The following is a 25,669-nucleotide window of genomic DNA, read 5'->3' on the forward strand; positions in this document are numbered from 1 at the left end:
TGAGCTAAATGGGTCTAAAACCCAACAGCATTGGGTTGACGAGGAGTGAACTGTTTTCTGGACTGATGGAGTTCCATCCTGTACCTTTGGGATGGGATGGCATGGTCTTGTTAGTCAACAAGTGGCTGAATGCCATCATATCTTCACAGCTTATCTAGTGTAGAAGAGCAGAACTTGCTGCTAGTTCCAAACGGACAAGCTTCCATTAATTACCATTGATTTCAGAAGAAATACTGATTGAGGAAGTGTCCACACACAGTTTCCCGTATAATGTATATTCCGCAGATTTTCTAGCTTGTCTGTTCTGGTTTATTCTTTTGGGTGTGATGCCCCCCCCCTGTCACTTTGCTTACCTCCAACTGCAGGCTCCTCAGCGCACCCTCAGGCTCCAAAAGCAAAGGCGGCAAAAAAATGTTGGAGATTGAAGATATCCCTCCAGTTCCTACAACTTCCTACTTTCTAATTTTTTTTTAGATAGGGGCCAAGGCCAAAAAGTTCCAGGGTTTGAGCCTCAGTCCAGTATCTCCTTGATGCACCAGCAGCAAAGCAAAAAATAGAGGCACTCTTTGAGGGACTGGATGACCCCGTAGGCGATGTTTCCTCCCAGCAAGCCCTTGCTCCGTCCGAAGCCTAATGCAGCGTCCCTCAGGTTCTGCCCCAGAGAGGAGGGCATAGCCTGGGGTAAAGGGCGTTGTGGGTGCATCTGGAAGGAGCGGAAGAAGAAGGGCAAGAGCAAATGGGAGAGGGAAGCTCGGGCACCCGTGGTGGCGTTCTCCAGGGTTCCTTTAAAGATCTGAAAGGTGACCTCTTCTTGAGGTATGGGGGGCTTATTAAGCCAAGAACAACTCGACCTCCTCTACAGCAGCTGTTACGGTCTACGCCTGGAGTCCCTTTTCCCCCCCAGGACCCCTCTGTCTCTTTACATGTATATGTTATTATAAGCTCTGGAACCTACCAGTTTGCCCTGCTTCCTACCATAATGCCCCCATCCTACCGTATGACCCTCAACGCCTTTAATCCCCTCATTGTCTGCCTCTAATTCCTGCTTTGTTTTTGGGAAAAATCCTGAATGCTTTGTCCAACACGTCCCCCCCAAATGCATACCTGACCGTTCGCCCTGTCCCCTCTGGAATGAGCCTTTTGTTCCAATGTGGGTTAGGGAGGCCATATATGGTGCTCAGTGCATTTGTGCCATGGACATGGTGAAAAGCAACAGTCTGCTCTTAAAACATCATCCATTAATATATGATTTAAATGGAAGAATACAGTACTGAGTGCATATACATCTGGCAGCTCATATATGAGTTATGTGCTGCCCCAGAAACATTACATGACCTATGACGGGATTGATACCCCTTCCAGGTGTGAACAAAACACTATAGCTTTTAAAAACATCAGAAGACTCATTGGACTAGAGCTCAAATGCTAGGAAGGTGAGTCAATGATCCACACTCTGGCTGTAGAATTTACTTCAATCAACTTTACAAAAAACCACATAGTCTTCATTTTTAAACACTCTCTGTCCATCTGTCAACAAGCTTTCATATTCCCTCTTTAAATATATATTTAAGGTCGAGCTACAAGCCACGAATGTGTATTTGTTAGGTGCCAATCTTCATCCTCGTAGAGCTTCTTTCAGGAAACCAAACAGGCGATAGTCCGATGGGGCATGGGTTTAGAACAAAGTGTTTGGAGAGTGTTAACATGTGCAGGAGTCTACGAACATGTGTCATGCCAAATCACAACGCCCTCTGCATTTTTAGGCTTCTGTAAGTGTCTCACTGTAACGAGCACTGAATCTTTTTCCTGATAATGTTCCAATACTGGGCCTTGACAGAAATCACAGACAGTAAGCTTTCATTTTCCAGGTCATGGCTGACTTTTGAACTTGTTCTTTGTCTGTGACTGAGGAGGTTTTCATTCAATACTCTGCTGTTTACTCTCAGAAATGTATATTTATGGATCATTTTTGACTCACCCCTCGTACATACACCTTCCTCTAGAACTTCTGGAAGTCACTGATGACAAGAGCATCAGCTAAATACCGTAAATATCGATGGTACGATTGTGTATAGCAGCTACTTATCACACTGACATGATTTCATACAAATATTACGAATAAATCAGGAGAAACATCAGGAGGAATAACTGGAGAGTTCTGACCTGAAGAAACAACATCAGTCAATAACATGCTCCACATCTGAAACAGATGATAATATGTATTTATATATGCAATCTATAGTTCCAGATACATATGTAAACATATAATTTTTCCCCTCAAAGAACAACGTGAAAAGGAATATTAAAACAATTCAAAAAGTAAAAATGCAATATTAAAAAAAAATAATAAATCAACATCTGTGCAGGTAGAGGATTAAAACTTTGGTTTAGAAATGCATACAAACTACAACGAATCATGACCAAAAGTAATCCCAAACACCTCCCCCCCTCCAAAAAAGAACCAAAAAAATTAAAAAAATAACACCATCACAACACAAAGAGTGCAGAGCATTTCCATGCAACAGAAGGCCGCCGTGAAATACGAAAAAGAGCAAAGTCTGAGAGTCTGGGTGTGGCAGAATAAGCCGGGTCATTCCAGGCCTTTCAGCCATGCATGTGCTTGTTCACACACACACACACACACACATATATATATATTCAGTGCTGTGCAAAAGCCAGAGAGCTCCCCTCTATCATTCAATCACCAATAAAAGCAACCATTAAGTACAAGTTATTCATGTTTCAGGAGATATCTGATGCAACTAGATATTTTATAATCAACATTCCCCAGGAAGAGGAACATCAGCGGTAAAAACTGAGTCTAAAAAATTAAATCCAAACTGGAATATTAACAACGGTGTAAGATCCTTTCACTGTGAGAAGGCAACTCAGCACCATGATGTGGAACTGTCAAGAAGCCCTTATTGAGAGGAAGAGAGAGAGAGAGAGAGGAAGAGAGAGAAAGAGGAAGAGAGAGAGAGAGGAAGAAAGAGAAAGAAAAATTTGATGGTGGTCTCAAAACAATGGAGAAACCAGCCCTGAGCCCAGACCTCAGATGTCAACAGCACTGCATGTGTGGGATTAACTGTAGCACCCAAGTTCTAAGACTGCCCTCTGGAGGTCTGGTGCAGATGTCTTGGAAGAAACTGAAAGCGAGTCTCGTAAAAAGAAGAGAAGCTGCAGTTAAAGGCTGAACAAACTGAAAATGTGTTATTTATATTTAGATGTTGAGGCTTCTGTGGAATTCAGTGTCATGAAAATTTGATTCTGAAAAAAGAATGACTTGTACCTCATGACTGGAAATGATGGGAGAATGTACGAATAAAGGGTGGTCTCTGTATTTATACACACACTCCAGGTCACTTTTTTTTTTACCATTCACTGTAACCCAAATACACAGAAGTAAAGACCTCAGATACATTACAGAAATACGTCTCATCACACAGAGCCACAGACAGAGCCGGCCTGCTCTCCACATCACATAGATGGCCTTATATCACACATGCTGCATTTGGAAAACGGAAACTGAAAAGCAAAAGCAGTTGTTGTGTAGCTAGCAGCTGAGTAGATGTACTAAACTGTACAATTCAGTTTACACAATTTAAACTCTATACTCTCACTTATTTATTTATTTATTTTTTATTTTACACTGTCCCTGGACCCACTGTGAGGGAATCATGACGGCATCATGACTATCAAACTTAGTATTTGTCAGCGTCATAACAAAACCTTGTCAAATCATACCCCCACTGCCCACAAATAATAGTAATAAAAAACAAGGTTCAGGGACAAACAGCTGTAGAACCCCCAGGTTGTGTGTTGACTGTAGTGGTAAATGATATGTGTGCTCTTGTGAAAGTCTAGTGTAAGTTTTACATATCCTTCACATGTTAAAGTTACCCTCTGTTACGTTAATCTTATTCCATGTCGCTTTGGACTAATGCCAAAACAATGCCAACCTCTAAGACTGAACTTTGGAGACACTCCTTTGGAAACAGTAAAAGTGGACGCTATAATTCCTATTATTTGGGCAACACAGCTTCGGTGATCTTGGACTGTGGGCTGAATACCTGCCTCGGGTCACTGTCTGTGAGCAGTGTGGTGTGTTCTCCCTGTGTCTGCGTGGGTTTCCTCCGGGTGACTGTCTGTGAGGAGTGTGGTGTGTTCTCCCTGTGTCTGCGTGGGTTTCCTCCGGGTGACTGTCTGTGAGGAGTGTGGTGTGTTCTCCCTGTCTCTGCGTGGGTTTCCTCCAGGCACTCGGGTGTTGGTATGTGTATGAAAGGTGGCTTTGTGAAACTGTCCACAGGTGTGTGTGCGCGAGGGACTGAGTGATGGACGTGACATGTCCAAGGTGTTCTGACACGTCCTGATAGGCTCTGGACCCATAGCTGAACTCTGAACAGGACTGTTACAGATGCATGAATGAACAGATGGGATATTTTTTAGTCTGTGACGTTCCTGTGCAGGATTATGTTTTTGTTTTCTTTCCTATAATGCATTGTTAAAAACAGCATTTTCAAGTGTAAAAATAAAATAACAAATGAAACCAATGACAAGGTTTTGATACGACACGGACGAATGGCCAAGTTCGGTTGCAGTGGCGGAAACAAATCATGCAGTAACAGTAGGTTTCAGTAAAAGTAGAAGAAGTAAAACCCACCGTCGACATTTTAAAATCTTCTATGATCATCTCCTAAAAGTCTGAACTCGAACATTCATAACCAAAACGGTCAGATCCAAACACATTAGCGTGTACGGATACAGTCACAGGATGAACGTTTTGATACTTGCACATCTACTGCATATGTACATATTCTTAGAAGGCGGTCGGCCATTTCTATACAAATAGAAACAGTATCACAAGTAATTCTTAATTCATAGCAATCTGAATGGTACAAAAACATCTATCTAGTCACAGATCAGCACTAATACAGGAGCACGACTCAACAGCAGAGATTTAAGAGGATGTGTAAGACAAAGGCTAAGGATTGCCATCACCTAAAAACGTGGACTAAACCTGGACTAAGCTTGTGTTGTTTTTTTGCAGTGGATTTTTTTGTTTGTTTTGTATTATTTTGGCAAGAGTTTCTCTTTTCTGCTTCTTCTTCTAAACACAAGATGACTGCATTCTACCGATGTGGCTGTGTTTGAGTAAAAAGGCACAATTCATACAAATAAAACAAAGTGGTGACAAAGGAAAGAAGGACAAGCTCCTGTGTCCTTTTCACGGTTTGTAAAAACTGCATATCGTTGGCAGACTTGCCAGAAAATGACAACTAACCCCTCAGAAATTCCCGCTTCCTTTCTCAAACGAGTTAATGCTACTCTACCTTAACCTCTAAATGCTACTCTATTTTTTTTAGGAGCATCTTTGAATTAGGTGGCCATCATTGACCCTTATTTTCACTTTTTAAAAAAAATCTCATCATCCTTTCAAAACGCAGTCCTGACTCCAGCACGCATAGAGATAAGATTGTCGATGCCAACAGGGAAATTAGAAAACACCAGAACGTAAATATATACAGTAAGAAAATGCATGAGCTCAACCTTTCCTGAAATGCTAATGAGAATAAAGCCAGCTGGACGATGTCAAGTTGCTCTAGACGACCACAGTCAGATGTGGATGCATTCCCCTTTCAGGATGACATCATAGAGAAGCCTGAATTAAGTATTTATCTCCCACACTTTTTTTTTTTTGAGTCATTAAAACAGTGTTTTGTTTTTCCACTCTGGTTTTGGCTGAGTTTATTGGACGACTGCTGTTTCTCTCTTTCAAATTCTTATTTTTTTATCTCCTCCTTGATTGGGTTCCATTTTCCACCTCAGCTTCACCTCATTCCATCAGACACATGACGATATGCAAGGTTCCAAATGTTCACAACATTCCCAAAAAGGGATAGAGGCGATCTCGAGCAAACGAGTGGAATACCAGCAGGAACTCTGTAGATTGTTGGACAAGGAGGAGATTCGTTTCCTCTGTAAAAAGCACTCCCGCTATGAAAAGGTTCAAACTTCCAGCACATGTCTCTGGATCACTTCACTTTATAGTTGCACCAGATGTGAAGTGTCAATCTTTGGAGTGCTACACAGGGACAGTTTCATACGTTTGAGTCTTTGAATGACTCTTTAAATGCCCGAGTTCGCTGTCGTGTTTACAGTTGCACCTCAGTCTTAATGCGACGTGACGTATCTGTTGGCTTTGATTTTTTATTTTGGCTTCTTTAATCTTCTTGTTTGTATTTATTTTAAAGCCTGATGTGAACCTGACACGGTCCTGGAGTTCAGTGATTGCATCAGTTTCACGACAAATTGACGACTAGGTACAAAGTTCAGCGTTCCTTTTTTTTTCCTTTGAGGCAATGATTTGTTGATGAAAAACACAAAAAATAAAAAATTCTCTGGAAGAGTCTGGTTAAAAGAGTCAGAGGAGTGAAAGGAGGAGTATTTTTCACAGACAGATGCCAGAAGAACTGCCTGAGGCTCCTTAGGCACGGCGTTCCACAGGCTGCTGAAGACACACCTCACTTCCTGCAGAGACGATGGGCAGCCGGTTGTCCATGTGGTAACTGATAAGGTGACTCACGCTCTCAAAGCGGTGGTCTTTGGTGCGCACCTGAGGGGAGAGAGAGAGAGAATAAAGGACAGGACTCAATATGGAACATGCCATTCATTTCTTCTACAATGAAGTTTAATATTATTATTAACAGAGAGTTTGCCCCTGTTTGTTGTAGTAAGTCTTGCACTAGCTGGGACATTAGTGTGAGATTTTTTATGGCATTCTGCCACATAAGCCTGAGTGAGGTCAGGTACATGTTGGATGATTAGTTCTGGACCACACACACCACTCAGATGGTGCACAGAACTCTGGGTCTTTAGTAAAGATAATGGTTCTAGTGAGGACCACGAGATCTATACTGACCCTTCTGCATGCTGAATTGGTTCTATACAGCACCAAAGACTGTTCTTTTATTGTAATAATCTGGACATAGAAGAACTGTTTTTAGAGCCGAGCAGCGCTCTCAGATCTTTAGGAACTAAAGATCCTGCCTCAGGTCAAAACTAATCATGGAGAGGCAGCGTTTAGCTCCGGTGCCGCTCTGAAACGGAACCAGCCGAGAACATCAGAAGAGCCCTGACTTTAGACACGTTTAAATCAAGACTGAAAACATTCCTGTTTGAGCAGCTACAGCTCGGTTGAAAATACTCTGCACTTTTTATTCTGTAACTGCACTTTATTTCTTTTCTTTTATTGTATCATTTTAAATTGTTTTAATCGTTTTATCGGACTTTTATGATTTTTATTATGGTTTTTCTTCTGTAAAGCACTTTAAATTGCTTCTGTATGAAAGGTGCTCTATAAATAAACTTGCTTTGCTTTGCCTATAATAACAGAACCATTCTCAAAGTGCTTTTCTGTAACGTGTAACAAAATAAACATTCAAACATTGTCTGACGCTTTTGTCATTTTATTGTAACTGTCTTCTTATTTAAAAATGAATAAATAACTAAAACTAATGGATTAATACCTTGCATTAAACAACGCTAACATCACCATCACCATCTTCTAAACCAAAACTCTCATGTACTTTTAGATGCAATATTATCCCCCAGTACCGAACAGTGCGATGCACATGTTTTTGCAGAATTTTTCTTCATAGAAGTCATAATAAACGCAGCGATGGATAATTTCTTCTCGCTTGCCATTTTCTGTTTACTTTACTTTTAGGTTGTGTTTTGTTGAATTAAATGAAAATGGTCTTCTTTAATACTATGCAACAGTTACCATAAAGGAAAATGTGGGAGAACGTTTAAAATTTTCATTATAATTCTGTTACATGGTGAATGTGTGGATGTGTGTCGCCCTGTGAAGGACTGGCGCCCCCTTCAAGGTGTGTTCCTGCATTGCGGCCAGTGATTCCGGGTACGCTCCAGACCCACCGTGGCCCTGGACTGGATAAGGGCTTACAGATAATGAATGAATGAACTCTGTTACACAAAAACACCTTAAAACTTATTTGCACACCTAACATTTAGAGCCCATTACAACACATCCTCCATCAATCTGAAGAACCATTTCTTAGAAGGAACCAGGTCACCATTCAGATATTTCTATATAAATCTCAGAGAAAAGTGTCAGGGAATATACAGCACCAATCAAAAGTTTGGGTACACCCACTCAGGGAGGTTTTTTTTTGTTTGTTTGTTTTGGGCCATTTTCCACATATTGTGAATGTACAGTACCAGTCAAAAGTTTGGATCTTCTCATTCTTTGCATTTTTATTATTTTTTACATTGTAAATGAATGTGGAAGACATTAAAACACACATAGAATTATGTAGTAAACAAAAAGATGTTAAACAAACCAGAATATATTTTATATTTTAAGTTTTTCAAAGTAGCCCCCTGTTGCTTTGATGACAGCTTCACACACTCTCTCCGTTCTCTCAGTCGGCTTCATGAGGTCGTCACCTGGAACGGTTTTCAGTGAACAGCTGTGGCCTCGTCGAGAGTTAATCTGTAGAACCGCTCCCTTCTGAATGTGTCTGAGACTGTACCTGGGGTTGTGCAGAGGTAGGGGCTGGTACACAGCTCTATACAGTGACTAGCTCTACTACTAGTGTGCCTAAACTTTTGATGGGTACTGTATATCATTTTAGCCAGCCTCTGGCTTTCAGTATCGTCATCTTAGGCTTATGAGCTTCTGCTCCCAATTTGCTCAGAATTATTGGTTCCAAGGCATGTACACAACCTGGACAGGGTGACAGTTGATTACAGGGCATCACACACTCACCCAGTCATTCACACTCACACACATCTATGGACTGTGGGAGGAAACTGAAGCAACTGGAGAAAACCCACACAGGCAGGAGGAGAACAAACCAAACTCCTCACAGAGAGCGACCTGAGGTGGGTCCCTCCTCCGTTCACTCACCACTCCTTCTGGATCCACCAGCAGCAGATGTTTGGGCTGACCACCCTGCTGTCCAGTGAGGACGTACTGTCCCGGTGTAGTGCCAGACTCCCGGACCAGGAAATCTCCGTCTTTGCTCAACAGTCTCTCGGCTTGTCTGCGGCTCAGCAGGCCATGGAACCAGGGCTCGTTCTGCAGCTGCTCGGCCAAAGGTGGCAGCGCCGTCACTGCCACACCGAGGGCATCATCAAACGGCTCTGTGGAGATATGCAAATATTCAGTGTTCATAACAGCAGCGTAGTCACACCAAGACTGTCATCAGACGGCTCTGTGGAGGTAAAATATTCACAGTTATTCACAGTAGCGTAGTCACACAAAGAGTGTCATCAGATGGCTCTGTGGAGGTAAAATATTCAGAGCTCCTGACAGTAGAGTAGCAGTCACACCAAGAGTGTCATCAGACGGCTCTGTGGAGATATGAAAATATTCAGTATTCATGAAGAACAAAATGATATGGGCCACTTTCAGCGTGTCCCAGTGGAATGTACTCTGCGGTGATGGAGCGCCGTCCAATAACTCAGAGATGAACTAGACTTTGGTTTTGTGATCAAACATTAATCATCCAGCCACATTAACATACTTCATTAAAGCTCTCATGGTTTAATGCTATCAAATTCTCACATTAACTCATTAAGCTCCAGTTAGAGAACATTTCTTCAAGCCAAGATCTGGAACATCATAAAGTCTAACTTGCTTTATGAGCAGTGGCATATCCCTGTATACTGAAGTAGCCTAGCAGTCGTATCAACGTCAAATCAAACTGCAATTACAGTTACTATATTTCAAACGGAATTGGAAGAATTATAAATAACGTACTTCAAATAAAACAGTCTTTCTTTTTTCCAATAAAATTTAAAAACAAAACAAGGCCTTTGAAAAAATGTGCATATTAAAATGAAGTGCCTAACATCTCTTGTAGTTGTGTGTGACTGTACTGGTTTTTCCCTCTAGAGCTGATTGGCACTTCATGCTCGAGGGTGGGACTTTATCCATAACCAGCAAGCTGATTGGCCCTTTTTGCTGAAAGGCGGGATGTAAACAGACTTCTGCGTTACGAGAACCCCGTTCATGTTTCAACTGATGGGCAGTGTCTTTATTTATAACGTTTTACCAAACACAACACTGTCGTCCCATAAATGTCTCAAGAGAGCTTCTATCTCATCCTGTGAGGCTGTTTTATTGGGCCCCAGAGTTGTGGTGTCTGGATCCCTGCTTTGTGTGTGTGTATGAGTGACCCCTGATCTAGTTTTAAGCCTTCCAAAAGAGCAGACGGCTGTGTGGGCAAAGTTTCTAATGATATCCTTCATTTCAGAGAAAACGAATTTGGACAACCAAATTTTTAAATACTTCTGGCCATATAATTGTATTTCTCGGAATGGGATCAAAATTGGTGGACAGTGTCGCAATGACTAATCATCACTAATCAATATTATACTCACTCATGTCAAATGCATCCCTGTGAGCATTGCCATTGGCAGCAGATGCCGGGGGACGGGGTTTGTCCACGTTGACGTACGAGGGATCGTCAAAGAGGCCACCTTCCTTTACCCCCACTGAGAAAAGAGAAAGGGACAAGAAAAAAAATAGAGAGTGGTTAATTCTTTGATGTGAAGCCATTAGTGGCAGCATTCAGAAAGACATTGGAAGCATGACCCACATTTAAAAAGCACTGATCAGCAAAAGTGGCATTAAAACACTGAGTTACTGTGAAGAATGAGAGAGAGAGAGAGAGAGAGAGATATTATATATGAGACAGACCTGGTAGTGGAGGCAGAGGTTGCTTGTGGATATCATTCATTCCAGGCTGTCCATATGGCTAGAAACACAAACAAAAACAAACATGAACAAACACACACTTTACTGTGCAAATGTTGTGAGCACAATCACTTTTAATCTGTACAGCAAGTGTTTTTTTTTATTTGGTGGAGTGATAAAGCACTCTACATTATTTTGGGATGAATTACAGGAGAGTAGAAGACATTACTGTAGCAAGGGGAGAACAAACTTCCTATTAATAGCCTACGTTCCAGAAGAAATGTTAAATGAAGTGGTGTCCACATACTTTTGGCCACAGTGAATTTTGGCTAAGTACTGTAAAGACGGCACTTTAAACCTCTCTCACACTAAAGGATCAGGATAATGGGTAAGAGTAAGTGTATCCTAGTGGGCACTGAAACACAGCTGGGCTCAAGGTGGCAAAGTGGGGTGTGAGAGTGGGCTTCTCGCCTGGGTGACCACACCACACTGTACCATTAAGAGCCCTCGAGCAATGCTTCTAATGTGGCATTTATCTGCCTTTGTGACCTGATAAGTCTGGAAGCTGCTCTGCATAAGAGTGTCCGCCAAAAAACATAAATATAAGGCCTCACCAGCGTGGCTCCTGTGCTGTGTCCAGGACGTGTCCTCATGTCCACCAGGCCTCCGGGAGGAGGCTGTTTCCCAGGGAAGTTATTATAGTAGGGAACATCTGGGGGAGGGGCCAATTCCTCTTCCTCTTCCTCCCACGCTGAGCCATCAAACGGGGCCATCCTGAAAGAAAGAGAGAGAGAGAGAGAAAGAAAGAATGAGTCAGACAGGAAGGCAGAGGCAAAGAGATAGAAAGTGACAGAAGAAGAGAGGCACATGGAAGAAATGAGAATGAGGTAGTTTTCTTGTTGTTATTACATAAATATTTAACAATTATAAGAGTAAAACAAGCATATCTGAGCTATATAAATACACAACACGGTGCTAATAATATAACAATTTTTTAAAACTACAGTTATTATTTTTGTTATATTAATATACTAGTATTTATATAATTTTATGCTAGAATTTAGATCTAAGTGGCACGGTGGTGCAGCAGGCAGTGTCGCTGTCACACAGCTCCAGGGACCTGGAGGTTGTGGGTTCGAGTCCCGCTCCAGGTCTGTGAGGAGTGTGGTGTGTTCTCTCTGTGTCTGTGTGGGTTTCCTCCGGGTTACTGTCTGTGAGGAGTGTGGTGTGATCTTCCTGTGTCTGCGTGGGTTTCCTCCGGGTGACTGTCTGTGAGGAGTGTGGTGTGTGCTCCTTGTGTCCGTGTGAGTTTCCTCCGGGTGACTGTTTGTGAGGAGTGTGGTGTGATCTCCCCGTATCTGTGTGGGTTTCCTCCGGGTGACTGTCTGTGAGGAGTGTGGTGTGTTCTCCCTGTGTCTGTGTGGGTTTCCTCCGGGTGCTCCGGTTTCCTCCCACGCTCCAAAAACACATGCTGGTAGGTGGATTGGTGACTTAAAAGTGTCCATAGGTGTGAGTGAATGTGTGTGTCGCCCTGTGAAGGACTGGCAGCCCCTCCAGGGTGTGATCCTGCCTTGCACCCAGTGATTCCGGGTAGGCTCCGGGACCCACCTCGACCCTGAACTGGATAAGCGCTTACAGACAATGAATGAATTTAGATCTAGACTTTATTAATAAACTAAAAGAATGTTCGGATTATTCAAAAAAATATTAATGCCATCAAAATGAACTGATTTATTAAGTGAAAAAAATACATAAACATTCATTCATTTTCTGTAACTGCTTCATCCTGCTCAGGGTAGTGGTGTGTCCAGTGCCTACCCAGAAAAACTGGGGGCTAGGCAGATGGGGTACCAGTCCATCACAGGACACCTGTGGATATTTGCGCAGCTATTCCACCTACCAGAGTGTGTTTTTTGACTGTGGGAAGAAAAATGAGAGGAGGAAACCCACACAGACACAGGGAGAACACACCAAACTCCTTATCGACAGTGACACAAGCTGGGGCTTGAACCCCAACCCCAGGACCCTGGATCTGTGCGACACTGACACAACTTGGTACGTTTTTTTTTTTGTTTTTTTTTTGCTCTTGCGGCCCCCCGTAGTGTAATTCACTTTTACAGCACTGTATTGAAAATAATGGGGGGAAAAAGAGGGAGGGTGCCCTACCCTACTCCAAAAGATACATAGAGCAGTTTCTGCAGGGCTAAGCCTGGAGAAGCAATGACAAAGGCTCTACTCTCCCTATTGCAGGCCAGTGAAAGGTCACAATGATTTTGAAACTGTAATTTTAAGGCAAAAATATTACATACTATCCCTTTAATTATTAGGAACAATATTACATACTGTTCCTTAATATTTGGCTGCAATATGAAATATACGTAACACAGAGATTGTACAAAGATGCCCTACAGATGTTTGCTGCTTTCATAAACTGGCACTATACAAAGTACAATGCTCTCACACTCTCTCACAGGTGCACAGACACACACACACTCACCTGTCGTGTGGGGTGACGAGTTTGGGGGGGTTTTTCAGGTACTGCTTAAAGCGCAGCTCGAAGGCCTGGCCGATGGTGCTGATCACTTCCTGAGCCAAGCCCTCTGAACACTCCAGGATATGACATGCTTACAAACAGGAAGATAACTCATGTCACAACACAGACAACATACACCTTTCTTTCTACTACCTTCATTTCCATTAACCTATTAATAATCTATTACTGGAGCATTCTGTGTGCTGTCGTGTTTTCTATCACTGTGTAAAAGAAGTGCATGGCTTGCTTTTGTCACGGGATGCACTATGAGTTTGAGTCATTGTCCAGAAACTTATTCCTTTAGTTTGTTAACGTATGGAAAAGTACAAGTGCTGTAAAACCTGCAGAGAGGCCAAGTGTCATGTACAACATGTTCAATACCAGAGTGGCTCAGAAGCCTTACCTCTCTGGTTGACAGGGTCTTTGGCTACGTAGGCTACATATTCTGCTGTATCCTGAAGAGGAAAGAGATAAAGAGTTAAACAGAGGAAGAGGAGCAATGGGAATTGGGATTCGATGCATCATGAGGTCAGAGGCGTACAGGACTGTGCAAAAGTCAGAGACATTTCACTTCCAGTCAAAAGAAGCTTCAACTGCATTCAGTACATTATTCATTTCTTAGGAGATATATCTGTGAAAATTGGCAGTCCATTCACTGTGAGAAAACAACACAATGCTGTGGATCTGAACGCATGTGGAACTATGAAGAAGCCATTACTAAGAAAAGGAAGTTAGCTACTGCAGTTATCAATAAACAGGCCCAGATTTCATCATCGTTGATCAGGTTTAGAGGAATCAGAAAGTGTCATCAGCTTCTAAGATGACTTTCTTGAAACTGACAGCTTCCTTAAATAAACAAACACACAAATAAGGGCTTTTGATTAATAAAATATGATTAATAATAATAATAAATAATCACAAAAATATTCATGTTGTCCTTCTTAAGTCTGAAGATTTTCTTTATTGGATATTTCAATTTAAAAGAAAGGGACAACATAAGATCAACACAATGGAATTATATTTATATTAGTAGTATCTATCATAAATACAAGTACTAGCCTTTTAGCTTTATTGTTGGGATTACGTTTTTTAATTTACGTTATGTAGATAAATGTTAGCGTGATTATTCATGACCCACTGGCAAGAGGTAGCTGCTCTTTTTTATTTTATTTTAATATATGTGTAGTTTTGATGATTTTTTTCAAAAATTCAGGGAGAGCTTAGGCACGGGACACAAAATGTATAAGTAAATGTGCCATCACAACTTTTTCATTAAAAATAATTTCCTTTTTTCCCCCTGAAGCTGACAAATGACTAACGTTTGACTGAAAATTAAACGAAGGAATGGTGTTTTCTGACTTCTGCACAGCATGGTATTCAGAAAGGCAGAAGGTTAAGAATCAAAAGAAAAGAGAGGAAGGAAGGAAGCGTCTTCTAGTCGTATCTAGTCACTAGGAGGTGAGAAACTATGGCTGAAAGGGAAAAAGCAGCAGGAGAGAGAGCAATCAGAGCAAAACAGAGAAAGGTAAAAAGGACAAGAACGAGCGACGTGGGACTCACTGGATCTCCTCCTGATGCAAAAGAGATGGACTGCATGTGATGGTTGGCAATAATCTGTAGGGAAAGAGAAAATGGAGACAAATGGAGAGGGATAACACATGGCCCGAAAAAGGAGGGTGAATAAGGGGAACAAACGTGTAGACATGTCGTGAAATGTGAAAGTAAACAGAGGGGAAGAAGGAAAATAAGGTGGTGAGTCTGTGGTGTAAAATGTGGAACAGGGCCGGTGATATTTCTGGTTTACAGTTAAAATGATAGTTTCCTTAATGAAATGTACACACTTGTCTCCATCACTCATGCCATGGCTCACCAGGTGCCTTTACACTAGCTCCACAGCCAAGAAATCCAAGGAAATTCTCATGCACCCTCCTCCCATCCTCATTCATACCACAAAGCAACTGCATCATTGTCTTGTTTTGGAATTGCAACAAGACCTTACAGTGGGTAGTAAGCACAGCTGAGAAGATCATCAGGCTCATACACACATGCCACATCCGCAAAAGCCACCAGCATTGTTGATTATTCCCCCTACATCCCTCACACAGACTGTTTTCTCTGCTGCTGTCTAGCAGAAGGTACTGAAGCATTCGGTCCATCATCACCAAACTCTGCAACAGCTCCATCCCTCAGGTTTAGCAGAGCCCGAAACACTCAGGACTGAACTGACTGCCCACACACTCTCACAAACCTCAGACGTCACCCACCCCCAACTTTACTTTTCATTTTCTTGCACATGTTCTCAGTGACTATGCTGCTACATACTCTGTACTGTTTTTTCCATCTCAGTAACCGCTGAGTTCATCCATGTCAGTGCTGTGCGATACGACCGTGAATCAATATCACGATTAATCGATCATTTTACCTCAATTGCGATTAATACGTTTTTTGCCTGGGATATAGTTTTCTAATGCTGCTGGGAGCTTGTCAGTCTCTCTCTTTTTTTTTTTGGTCAGTGTTTATATCTGACTTCATGTTCAGTGTCGTCATCACTAAAGATAAAACATGTCCAAAAACAACAGACGCTGAATTTTTCTTTGGTACAAGTTGCTCGGTCGGCTCTGTGTTTAGTCTCTTCTCTATTTTGGCTTCCATGGGGCAGACCACATGACCACATGCGACAGTAATAAGGGGACAGTACATGAACAAAAATTTGGATAGATATATAAAATATTAATAGATATATAAAAACAGAACAAAAAAATGAACAAAATCAAAAGAAAAATCTATTTATTGATATAAGCAATATTAGAATTTCTGAAAGTCGGTTTTCAATTAACTGTCCAGCCTTAAATGTATGATATAAACATGGGATAGTACCACATTTATCTTCCACAATTGTGCATATCCCTTTTTAGTTGATGTTTTGTTTACTACATCATTTTAAACCAGCTGTTCTCCTTCAAAACCTGTGACAATTTCACCATGAATGGACCAATAGAAATGTTCCAAAATAACCTCGAACAAATCCTCTTTACTATGACTTCCATTGAAAGTTAAGTTAATTTTGGAGATACATGTTTTTCTTTGGACAGTGGCGATATATACTTGTTCTCCTTTGTATTTATCAAATTTATTGTGTTGTTTTTCTGCTCTTGTGTTTGCACAATTGAATGTTATGCAGCGTTGTGCTGTTTATGTTGCAAAATGGTCCTGGAGGAAGTCTGTCTTGCTTCACTGTGTCCTTGCATCTAGGTAAAACAACAATTGACGTCAACAGCTAAAAGGACAGTTGGTAACAAAAAAGCATGGCGCTATCTATGACGATCTTCAGTGGAAACTAAAAGACCACTAACGAAATTCTTAAAATATTTTTGCGCTTTTGTCAACAGCACAGAGAGAATAAATCTGCTTTACCAGTGACATTGTGAAGAAGGAGGGGACAGTTTGCTGGTTGACAAATAAACAAGAAACCTTGCACCAATCAACAAAGCATCTGTTTACACTAGAAAGTCCCTACTTTCAGTTAAATATTACCAAAGAGTTGTTGCAAAATTTTAATGTGGCCACCAATTTCAGCTTCACAGGTCGACCTACATTCAAAGAGATAGGAGCCTGTGTCCAGTTGCATAAAATGTTTGTTCTTTAAGTATAGTCCTTAAGTGACCTTAGTCCTTAAGTAAATAATTCTAGGAGAAATGACCATTAAGGTGCTTTATGCAACACATAACTGTTTTAAGAGGGGAAACGTTCTCTCTGGTTTGTTTACGTTCCGAAGCTCCACGTCTTTTAACGTGGAATAGTATGTTTGAGCGGTAAAAAAGGACTGCTGTTTGTACGTGACTGAAGTTTAACAAGTCTGTACGTTTTGTATTCATTGTTTGAATTACCGCAGAAACTCGTGTGTAACTCAAGTCGTTAAGTTTTGTAGCTCCTTGCAGTAATGCAGTTAGCAGTATCTCAAATTTGGAGACACTTCCAACTTAAGTGATCAGAAAGAGCAAAAATATGTCAAATTTAACCACCAATGGAGCAGGAACAGAGTAATGTCCTCATCTCAGTTCATGCTTTTTCAACATTTAGAGTTCTCTCCATTGTCTAAAAAGGTCCAGATGCTTTGCTCTGTGATTAGCAGAGAGAGAGAAAGCCTAGCATATTGGATAGTTTGTCATTTACTGACATCTGCGCTTCTAAAAAACATTAGACTGGTTTCAAGCACACACACAAACAGACCAGAGAGCTAGAAAACGATGAAGAAATAACATCAGAAAGTTATTTAAAAAATAAATGTCGCATTTAAGGGAACATTCAAGGGTTTTTGATGATTTCCGTAAGAAAACCCTTAGCTATCATTTAAGGCATGTTTTTCTGCAACACACTTAACTTTAATGGAGGTTTAAGTGCAATCTTAAGGGAAAATGTTCATTTAAGGTGTTTTATGCAACCAGGCAATGGTCTTATTTAACTGGAAATTACTGCCAAGTTGCCCCTGGTAGGACAGACTTTCCATTGCTTTTCACACTTCTATCTTATGGCTCTCCACTCACCAATAGCTAATATATCTAGCTAATATTAACTTTCAGCTCTGTTTCCCAGGCTACTTTTCTTGGCTTAATAAAACGTTATTAACTGCAAACATGAAATGCAGACATGGACGTCTCTTGGGACAGGTCACGAATCCTAGCTAAAATTAGATGTTCACCCAAGTGGCAGGGAACTAGCAAACAGACATGCCGGCTCATTAAGATTATTGTGCACTGCACCAAAACAATGTTAACCCTGACAGGCTTCCCATCGAATAAAATGCATTTGAAAACATAATGGTGAGTTGCCCTTGTTCAGAGCCAAAGCAGCAAATTAAGGAAGCTATCAGCCATTGGATTAGCATCAGACAAACTAATTAATCTCAGACAGTCTTGCTGATGTAACATACCGTTGTTAAATAAAGTGGACCAGGACAAAAATATGGACAAAATTAAGAGGTAATTTAGAAATCTAAACACTGGCCTAACACCAGGTGAGTATCTAATACACTTCCTAGAAACAACTACAGATACCTGTGCTGTGTCTGAATCTGTGCCCTATTCACTATATAGTGCACTGTATTGGGTTCTGCCATTTTGTAATAGTGTCCGAAAATATAGTGGACTATTTTCTATGCACTCAAACAATCCCACAATGCACTGCAAAAAGTAGTGTACAACTCATGCACAATTGCAGATAGTAGATTACCCACTGTCTGAAATCATTCACTACCCTCCTAAATTCAGTTCCCTATAATAGTACACTATACAGTGAATACTTTAGGGAATAATTATTAGGAAGCCATTTTGGACACAGGACTGGTCTGACCAGAAGTAAACCATGTTGTGGATCAAGATTTAAAAAACATTGTCATAACTTTTCCGACAAACAAAGGGGTTAGCACACATTAACAAGGACACACAGTGTCACAGAAGCAAAGTGCTGCTCATGTGAAGCTCACTAATGTCGCCCCTTGTGGAGAAGGTTTAACCCTGCTGAAGATGAATGAGTGAGTTAGTGAAAAGTCCAGTTCAAAAAGCTTCAGGAGTATTTTCTGACCTGTTTGCATTCGGTCGCCAGTAGGTTCAGGCTGCTAGTTGACACAGTGAGGTTGATTGTCATCCCAGCAAACTGAAGATTACTCTTTCCTAAAATAGAGGAGAGACAACGGGAAGTGGGCTAGAGAGGGGGGGGGGGGGGCAGAAGAGCGAGGGAACATGTTTGTTAATTAGACAGAAACAGCATTTTATCATACACTCTCAGAAACTCCAAAGGTACATCTTCAGTATATTTAGAACAAGTTTAATCAGGGTCATATATATTTTTTTAAGATGGTGCTTTTTCTATACATTGTGTCTTGACCATTGCTGTAAACATTAGTGTATATTGTATATTGACATTGTTCGGAACTTCCCTAATTCCAGGTGCAACCCATTGTTTTTTTGTTATAAACACCCTTAACTGTGTTAATAAGAGGGGGGGTGAAGGGCAACAGAAGGTCTACAGAAACAATGACTGTTGTGTGCAAAACAAGAAGTGCAATTCTATGGTACATCAGTTCATATCAGCCAGATATTAAGGAAAGAATCTGTTATAGAGAACCACCTATAACCAAAATCTACCTATTTAGGAAATATCTGAAGATTAATTCTACATTGAGTATAAAATGCATCCATTACAGAGTGATGCACAAACCCTTCTTTGTTAATTGAATACAGTGTGCAGCAGTGGGAGTCAATATGATTTCTGTCTCTTGTCGCTATAAAAACATGCGTAATTAGTAAAGTTATTCAGAAATTATCATCTGTTTATGGGTTTGCACTGGAAATCTAATTATCTACGTCCTGGCAATGAACAACACCTCTATCCATCATCACTCGAGGAGGGCTGCACATTGGTTTGCATCAGTATAGTTTCTTTTTATAGAACCACACTCTACACACCCCCTGCTGTAGAACATTCTTATTCTATTATCAAACTTTTATGACCTGCGGACTACAAATAAATGGATGTTTTTATGATCTGTGGAAAAATCCACAGAAGAAAAGAAAAACAGAAAAACACAACAGCTGCAAGCAGAGCTGTGTCAAGACTGCAGTCTGTCTCTCTCTCTCTCTCTCAAATTCTTGGTCAAACTGACCTTAACTGCCCCCAAAACCTCACACACATGCAGAGAGGACAGGGCTATAAATGTATGCGCATAAATGCACAAGCCCTGAGAACAAACTCCAAACACAGAGCTTAGAAAAACAGCTCCTATAAGGAGACAGTGTTGGTATTTCATGGCAAAAACGGCCACACCTACAAACAAAAAAGGCCAAACAGATGTCTGACCATACTCTGACCATTACAGAGTTCCATACAGTCTCTGTGCGAGAGAGAAAGGTTAAAATAGTGGGATTCTGAAAATGTAGCTGGAGTGAAGTCAAGGTAAACAAAGGGTAAGGTGTAAATAAATAATCATCATTTGCAGTCCACTACATGGGGCTTTTCTTTTGTTTGGTAGAAGGGCTTTGTATGTGTTTCTCTTTGCAGTTGGAACAGTGCAGTTAGTAACTTGGGCAGAAACATCATGTTAAAGCAGTAGGTTTTTTTGAGGGTTGCCTTATAGCATCTTTCCACTGCATGGTCCCTAATCTACTCTATTAGACTCTACTCGGCTCTTTTGCTTTTTTCTTTTCGCTTCTCCATTAGGCAAACTTGGTGCCTGGTACTTGGAACTGAGTACTTTATTTAAGTCCTGCAGAGCTGTGTTCAGTCCCAAAAAACAACAACAACACACAAATACACGATGAGTAAACAAAGCTTAGCGTCTCCACTGCCATTGCTGTGGTTTCCAAAGCCTACGGTTTCTATTAGAGACTGTTTTGCAATGTCACAGGCTACATTTTGGGGGTGGGGGGGGCAAACCAACAAGGGGCCAAGCAAGTACAGTCGAGCAGTGTTGAGGAGTGTAGGTACCATGAAGTGAGTAAGCACCATTAGTCAGAAAACCTTGAGAAACATGAGCAGTCCTCATTTTGCTTTGCTTCTTTCATCAAGTGCTGAGACTTTAGAATTGTGCAGTCCCTTTTTTGAATATGTCCAATTATTCTGTAGCACTTATGCGAGAGCGCAAAGATGAGGTTAAACACAGGGAAATTGACCTGAGTGTGGAGAAATAAGACCCAAAATTAGTCAAGCTGACAAAAACGAGCATGAAGGAGAAAGAGAACCAAGTGAAAATGGCTAAAAGCCAGAGTTGATCACTCCTCACTGTGGTGTGGTCTAGTTGGGGGAATAACTGTGGCTCGTTATCTTTTAAATGAAACAATTTGTACTGAACAGGGCTGTTTAGACAGGGCGAGAACCATGCTGTGGCTTTTGATCTCTGTGGTATTTTCACCAAAGCGTGTCACAGTTTCCATAAAAAAACCCCAACTACGTTAACTTCAGGAAAAAGGTGTATAATATATATTTTCCCTTGAAATAGTTCCACAAACTGGCATCATAACTGTTAACTTAAGTGTTTCCTATTATATCATTCACACTTAAGATCCTTCAGGGCAGCAGTAATGAGTGTGGGAATCTCTCTGTTTGAACGTGGGTGGTAGATAAGCCACACTTCAGCTACTGGATCATTGCAGTGAAGAGAAAAGTGAATGATGATTAAATGCTGAGTATCTGTTAAGTGTAGAATACCTTCCTCCTGCGTTGAGCTCCTTTGGCACCTGGCACTGCCTCACACACCACTGATATGGCCTCCCTGTAACACACAGATCACACTGTTACTAACAAACATACACAGAGGCAAGTGGCATGGGTGTGTGTCTTAATCCAATTGCAAGATATGGGTTTCAATCCTGCTGCTTCTTTTTTCCCCTTTCCATATTTCACACCCTGGCAAGATATTAGACCGGATCATACGCACACACCGACAACTCCCTCCCTAATCTCTTCATGTGCTAAGAAATATAAGGAGCATATTTGCATCTGAAAGCCTATTCAATAAATATACAATGCTGTGCAAATATCAGAAACCATCCATCATACATTTGACACCCTGTTGAATTATTCAGATTTCAGGAGATATTTCTGAGAGATTAGATAAGATCATTCCACTTGCATAAGGAAGGACTTTAAGCTGCCAAAACTGTTCCAGAAATTAATAAAAAGAAAGTGAGGCGCTTAACAATAATACATTTCAGTGCTATTTTTTTTCTCCAGCGCATGCACAAGTTGATCAGTGAAATTCAGGGCTTTAAAAACTTCAGCTCCACTGCTGTATCTGATTCACTGGTACCAGCACAACTGAGGTGGACTACAGTCTGTAATTTTAGAACTAATAGTTGTCCTGTATGGTCAGTTACGCTGAGGCATTTATATGGATCCACTTTAATAAAATGGGAATGGTTGGTGATGTTAACTTCCTGTTTGTGGCACATTAGTGTATGGGAGGGGGGAAACTTTTCAAGATGGGTGGTGACCATGGCGGCCATTTTGGAGCCAACTTTTGTTTTTTTCAATGGGAAGAGGGCCATGTGACACATCAAACTCATTGGGAATTTCCCAAGAAAAACAATGGTGTGCTTGGTTTTAATGTTACTTTGCATCTGAAACTACGGATACTGGAAGCCAAGTTGGAATCCAACACAATGGGCAGCACTTTGAACACATTTTATAAGTGATCAGAAACTTGTAAATAGCAAGCACACCATTGTTTTTTGTGTGAAATTCCCAATAAGTTTGATGTGTAACATGACCCTCTTCCCATTGAAAAAAAAAACAAAAGTTGGATCCAAAATGGCAGATTCAAGATGGCCGAAAAGTTTCCCCCCTCCCATATACTAATGTGCCACAAACAGGAAGTTAATATCACCAACCATTCCCATTTTATTAAGGTGTATCCATATAAATGGCCCACTCTGTACTTTATTATCCTGATTCTAAATAATTTTTCAGTTTTGACGGGAAATCATTGAATATGTCTTTAAACCATACACAAATAATATAAAGACATTCCTCTAGCACTCCAACACCAGCAATGCTAAAAAAAGGGAGAAGCCACAGAGATTCCAAAGGCTTCCAGAGCCTTCTATAATAAGAGTGTGTGGTGAGTGGCAGCAAGGAAGGGCTGATGCCATTAAAATGCCTCTCCCTTTCATACACACATACATACATTCACACACACACACACACGTTTCCGTCCTGTGGAGAACATGGCTATTACGCAAATGCCTATCTCATATCAACTTCGCACCACAGGCATCACAACCCACACATACACACTATACACAAACTCATGCACACTCGCATGCACATAATGGGGGGATGGATAGGAAAGAGTGGCTTAAGAGGAGGAGGAAAATTCTCTCGCTCCCTCCCCCAACATCACTGACCACAAACATGAAAGGAGGGGCATGAAGGAGGGGGGGGGGGGGGAGAGAGAGAGAGAGAGAGAGAGAGATATTAATATTTAATCAAAGGAAAGTCTTTTAAACCACCATTGTAAAAGAGAGTGAGTGTCTGGTAATACATGTAATGAAAATAATGCCTTTGGCATGAATTAGCATGAAAGTGTGAATGAAAACCTTAATCTCAAAATAACTCTAAATTTAAATAGCTCCGTTAATACCCTACGTCTAAAAAATGTATGAAAACATGCTCATCCTGCACTTCTTCTAAAAGTAAGTGCATTAACAGAGAGCTTCCTTTTTGTGACAACAACACTCTACCTTCCTGCCACGCTGCCCAGTGTAAAGAGTCGGCTAGATGGGATATAAACACCCCCCAACTATGGTGGGTATACTTTGGGGATAAGTTGGAGCTGTGTTTGTGGTCCAGAACTAATCCTCCAACATCTGTATCAGACCACATTAATGTTCTGGTGGATGAAGGCATCAAAGATGTCCTCACAGAAAGCTTCCAATGCCTAAAGTAAAATGTTTCCTGAAAATCAGAGTCTGATACTGCAGCAGTAGGGTGGCATACTTGGCACGGCTTCCTTTTCACACACAAGAAAAGTTAGATGAGTATGGGTCCACAAATGTTTGTCCAAATAGTACACATGGTGTTAATATTAGGTGTAAAAGTATGTTTTAAAGAATTTTGTGTAGTGTACATTTCATTCATTAAGTGCTTATCCAGTTCAGGGTCGCTGTGGGTCCGGAGCCTACCTGGAATCACTAGAAGCAAAGGCGGGAACACACCCTTGAGGGTGCGCCAGTCCTTCAGAGGGAGACACACACTCACACCTATGGACACTTTTTTGAGTCGTCAATTCACCTACCAATGTGTGTTTTTGGACTGTGGGGGGAAACCGGAGCACCCGGAGGAAACCCACACAGACACAGAGAGAACACACCACACTCCTCACAGACAGTCACCTGTCATTTTCCAACTCTGTTGTCATTTTATGGTAACTGTTGCATCATATTAAAAATGACAAGTATTACTTAATTTAAGAAAAAAAAGGGGGTAACGGGTAACATTTTACAATAAGGGTATATAATTTATGATATTTAAGACAGTAATAAATCTTATTAAACTGTTCGGTCATGTCAAAATTAATCATTAAGTAATCATTATAAATAAGAACTAGCATTAATTAGCATTCTTTTAGAATTTTATAAAATCCCAAAGTAATATTTGTTATGTTTCTCTCATTACCAACCATTAATAAATTACTTAATCAATTAGCAATGTAATGTACCCTTATTATAAAGTGTTACCAAAATAAAAAATAAATAATAATAATATTAATAATAATAATAATAATAATAATTAAATGAATAAAAATTCTAAAATTAAGTACTAATACGTTATGTTTACGATTGCTAACATTGAAGCCATTGTCTTTAAATTGTTTAAACCAAAACTCGCATGTATTTTTGGATACAATATTATCCCCAATAACAGAACAAATCGATATACATGGTTTTGCAGTGTTTTTATTGTCATTTTTGCTTCTATGCAACGGTTACCGTAAAACGATAAAAGAGTGAGAAAATGTACACCCAATATTACAAAGTAGGAGTTTTTATACAATCTCAGTTTGATGTGAGTAGAAAAATAAAGGGCCCTCAGTTTGGGATAAGTGTTAGGGTTATATCCAACTTTTACCTGGTAACCTGGGTTCTGGTGTTGAAGTCCAGCGCTCTCATTGATTGCAGCACTTCCACACAGCCCATGTACTGCAGAAAGAGAAAAACAAACAATGAAATTCACATCGGCCAAAGCCGCTTCCTGCATTACACACCAACCACCGACCTAAGAGAAACACCATTTCCTGTTAAAGCCTTTGTTATGCAAAATCATTTCTTTTAGTAACACTACCAGGACAATGCCATGACATTCAGCAAAGAAAACCAAAACACTTTATCACCACACAGCAGAAATAGGCTGGTCCAAAAACTCTAAAATGCATTACTAAACTTTGCCCTGGTTTCCTGGACAAGAATTTAGCCCAATTTTGGAGTAAAGAGAAAAATCAACAGTGAATCACTACTGACGTATTCCTCCTCTGGGTACGGTGTTTTGTGCAGTGGATAAAAGTCCTAATGCATCAACCAAACATCACAGAAGACTCTGGTAACAAACACAACATGACTGCTGCTCTAGATTTCATGGACATCGTTCAGATAAACTCAAAGAGCCAGTGTTTATAAATGAATGATGAAGAATTGTGTCTGCCTTTCTCATTCCGTTCCATGGTCACTATCAGAAGCACCATTATCAGAACAAATCACCACAAACTACAAGGGAACTCAAACTTGGGATCAAGTATCCAATTCAAATTCCGCAATGGCCTCCTGGTTGTCGTGGGAGATAAAAGAGCTTCTTGAGAAAAATGAGGCAATGCGAGGCAAGATAAAACACAACAATTTACAGCCACATGAAGCCAATAAGTT

General features: G+C 40.7%; 2 protein-coding genes across 5 annotated transcripts in view; both read right to left on the reverse strand.

Moving 5' to 3' along the window:
• Nucleotides 1–511: 511 nt before the first annotated feature.
• lenep (lens epithelial protein) lies at nt 512–703 on the reverse strand. Its single transcript, XM_066682440.1, has one exon. The coding sequence runs from the start codon at nt 701–703 to the stop codon at nt 512–514; it is 192 nt and encodes a 63-aa protein (XP_066538537.1).
• A 1,512-nt stretch (nt 704–2,215) lies between these two features.
• The window catches only part of shc1 (SHC (Src homology 2 domain containing) transforming protein 1), a 57,247-nt gene continuing 33,793 nt past the window's right edge, over nt 2,216–25,669 (reverse strand). For 3 of the 4 annotated variants that reach the window (XM_066682667.1, XM_066682666.1, XM_066682664.1), the window contains 11 exons: nt 24,882–24,952; nt 21,462–21,525; nt 18,840–18,959; nt 14,820–14,873; nt 13,663–13,714; nt 13,224–13,350; nt 11,341–11,500; nt 10,730–10,787; nt 10,411–10,524; nt 8,933–9,168; nt 2,216–6,613 (listed from right to left, as the gene is read on the reverse strand). In XM_066682667.1, coding sequence (XP_066538764.1) covers nt 6,485–6,613; nt 8,933–9,168; nt 10,411–10,524; nt 10,730–10,787; nt 11,341–11,500; nt 13,224–13,350; nt 13,663–13,714; nt 14,820–14,873; nt 18,840–18,959; nt 21,462–21,525; nt 24,882–24,952 — 1,185 coding nt within the window. In that variant the 3' untranslated portion in view covers nt 2,216–6,484. The remainder of the gene's footprint in view (nt 6,614–8,932; nt 9,169–10,410; nt 10,525–10,729; nt 10,788–11,340; nt 11,501–13,223; nt 13,351–13,662; nt 13,715–14,819; nt 14,874–18,839; nt 18,960–21,461; nt 21,526–24,881; nt 24,953–25,669) is intronic. The other variant, XM_066682665.1, reaches the window with a different exon arrangement.

The sequence above is a fragment of the Hoplias malabaricus genome, chromosome 10, assembly GCF_029633855.1.
Source record: "Hoplias malabaricus isolate fHopMal1 chromosome 10, fHopMal1.hap1, whole genome shotgun sequence".
In the NCBI taxonomy this organism is placed as follows: Eukaryota; Metazoa; Chordata; class Actinopteri; order Characiformes; family Erythrinidae; genus Hoplias; species Hoplias malabaricus.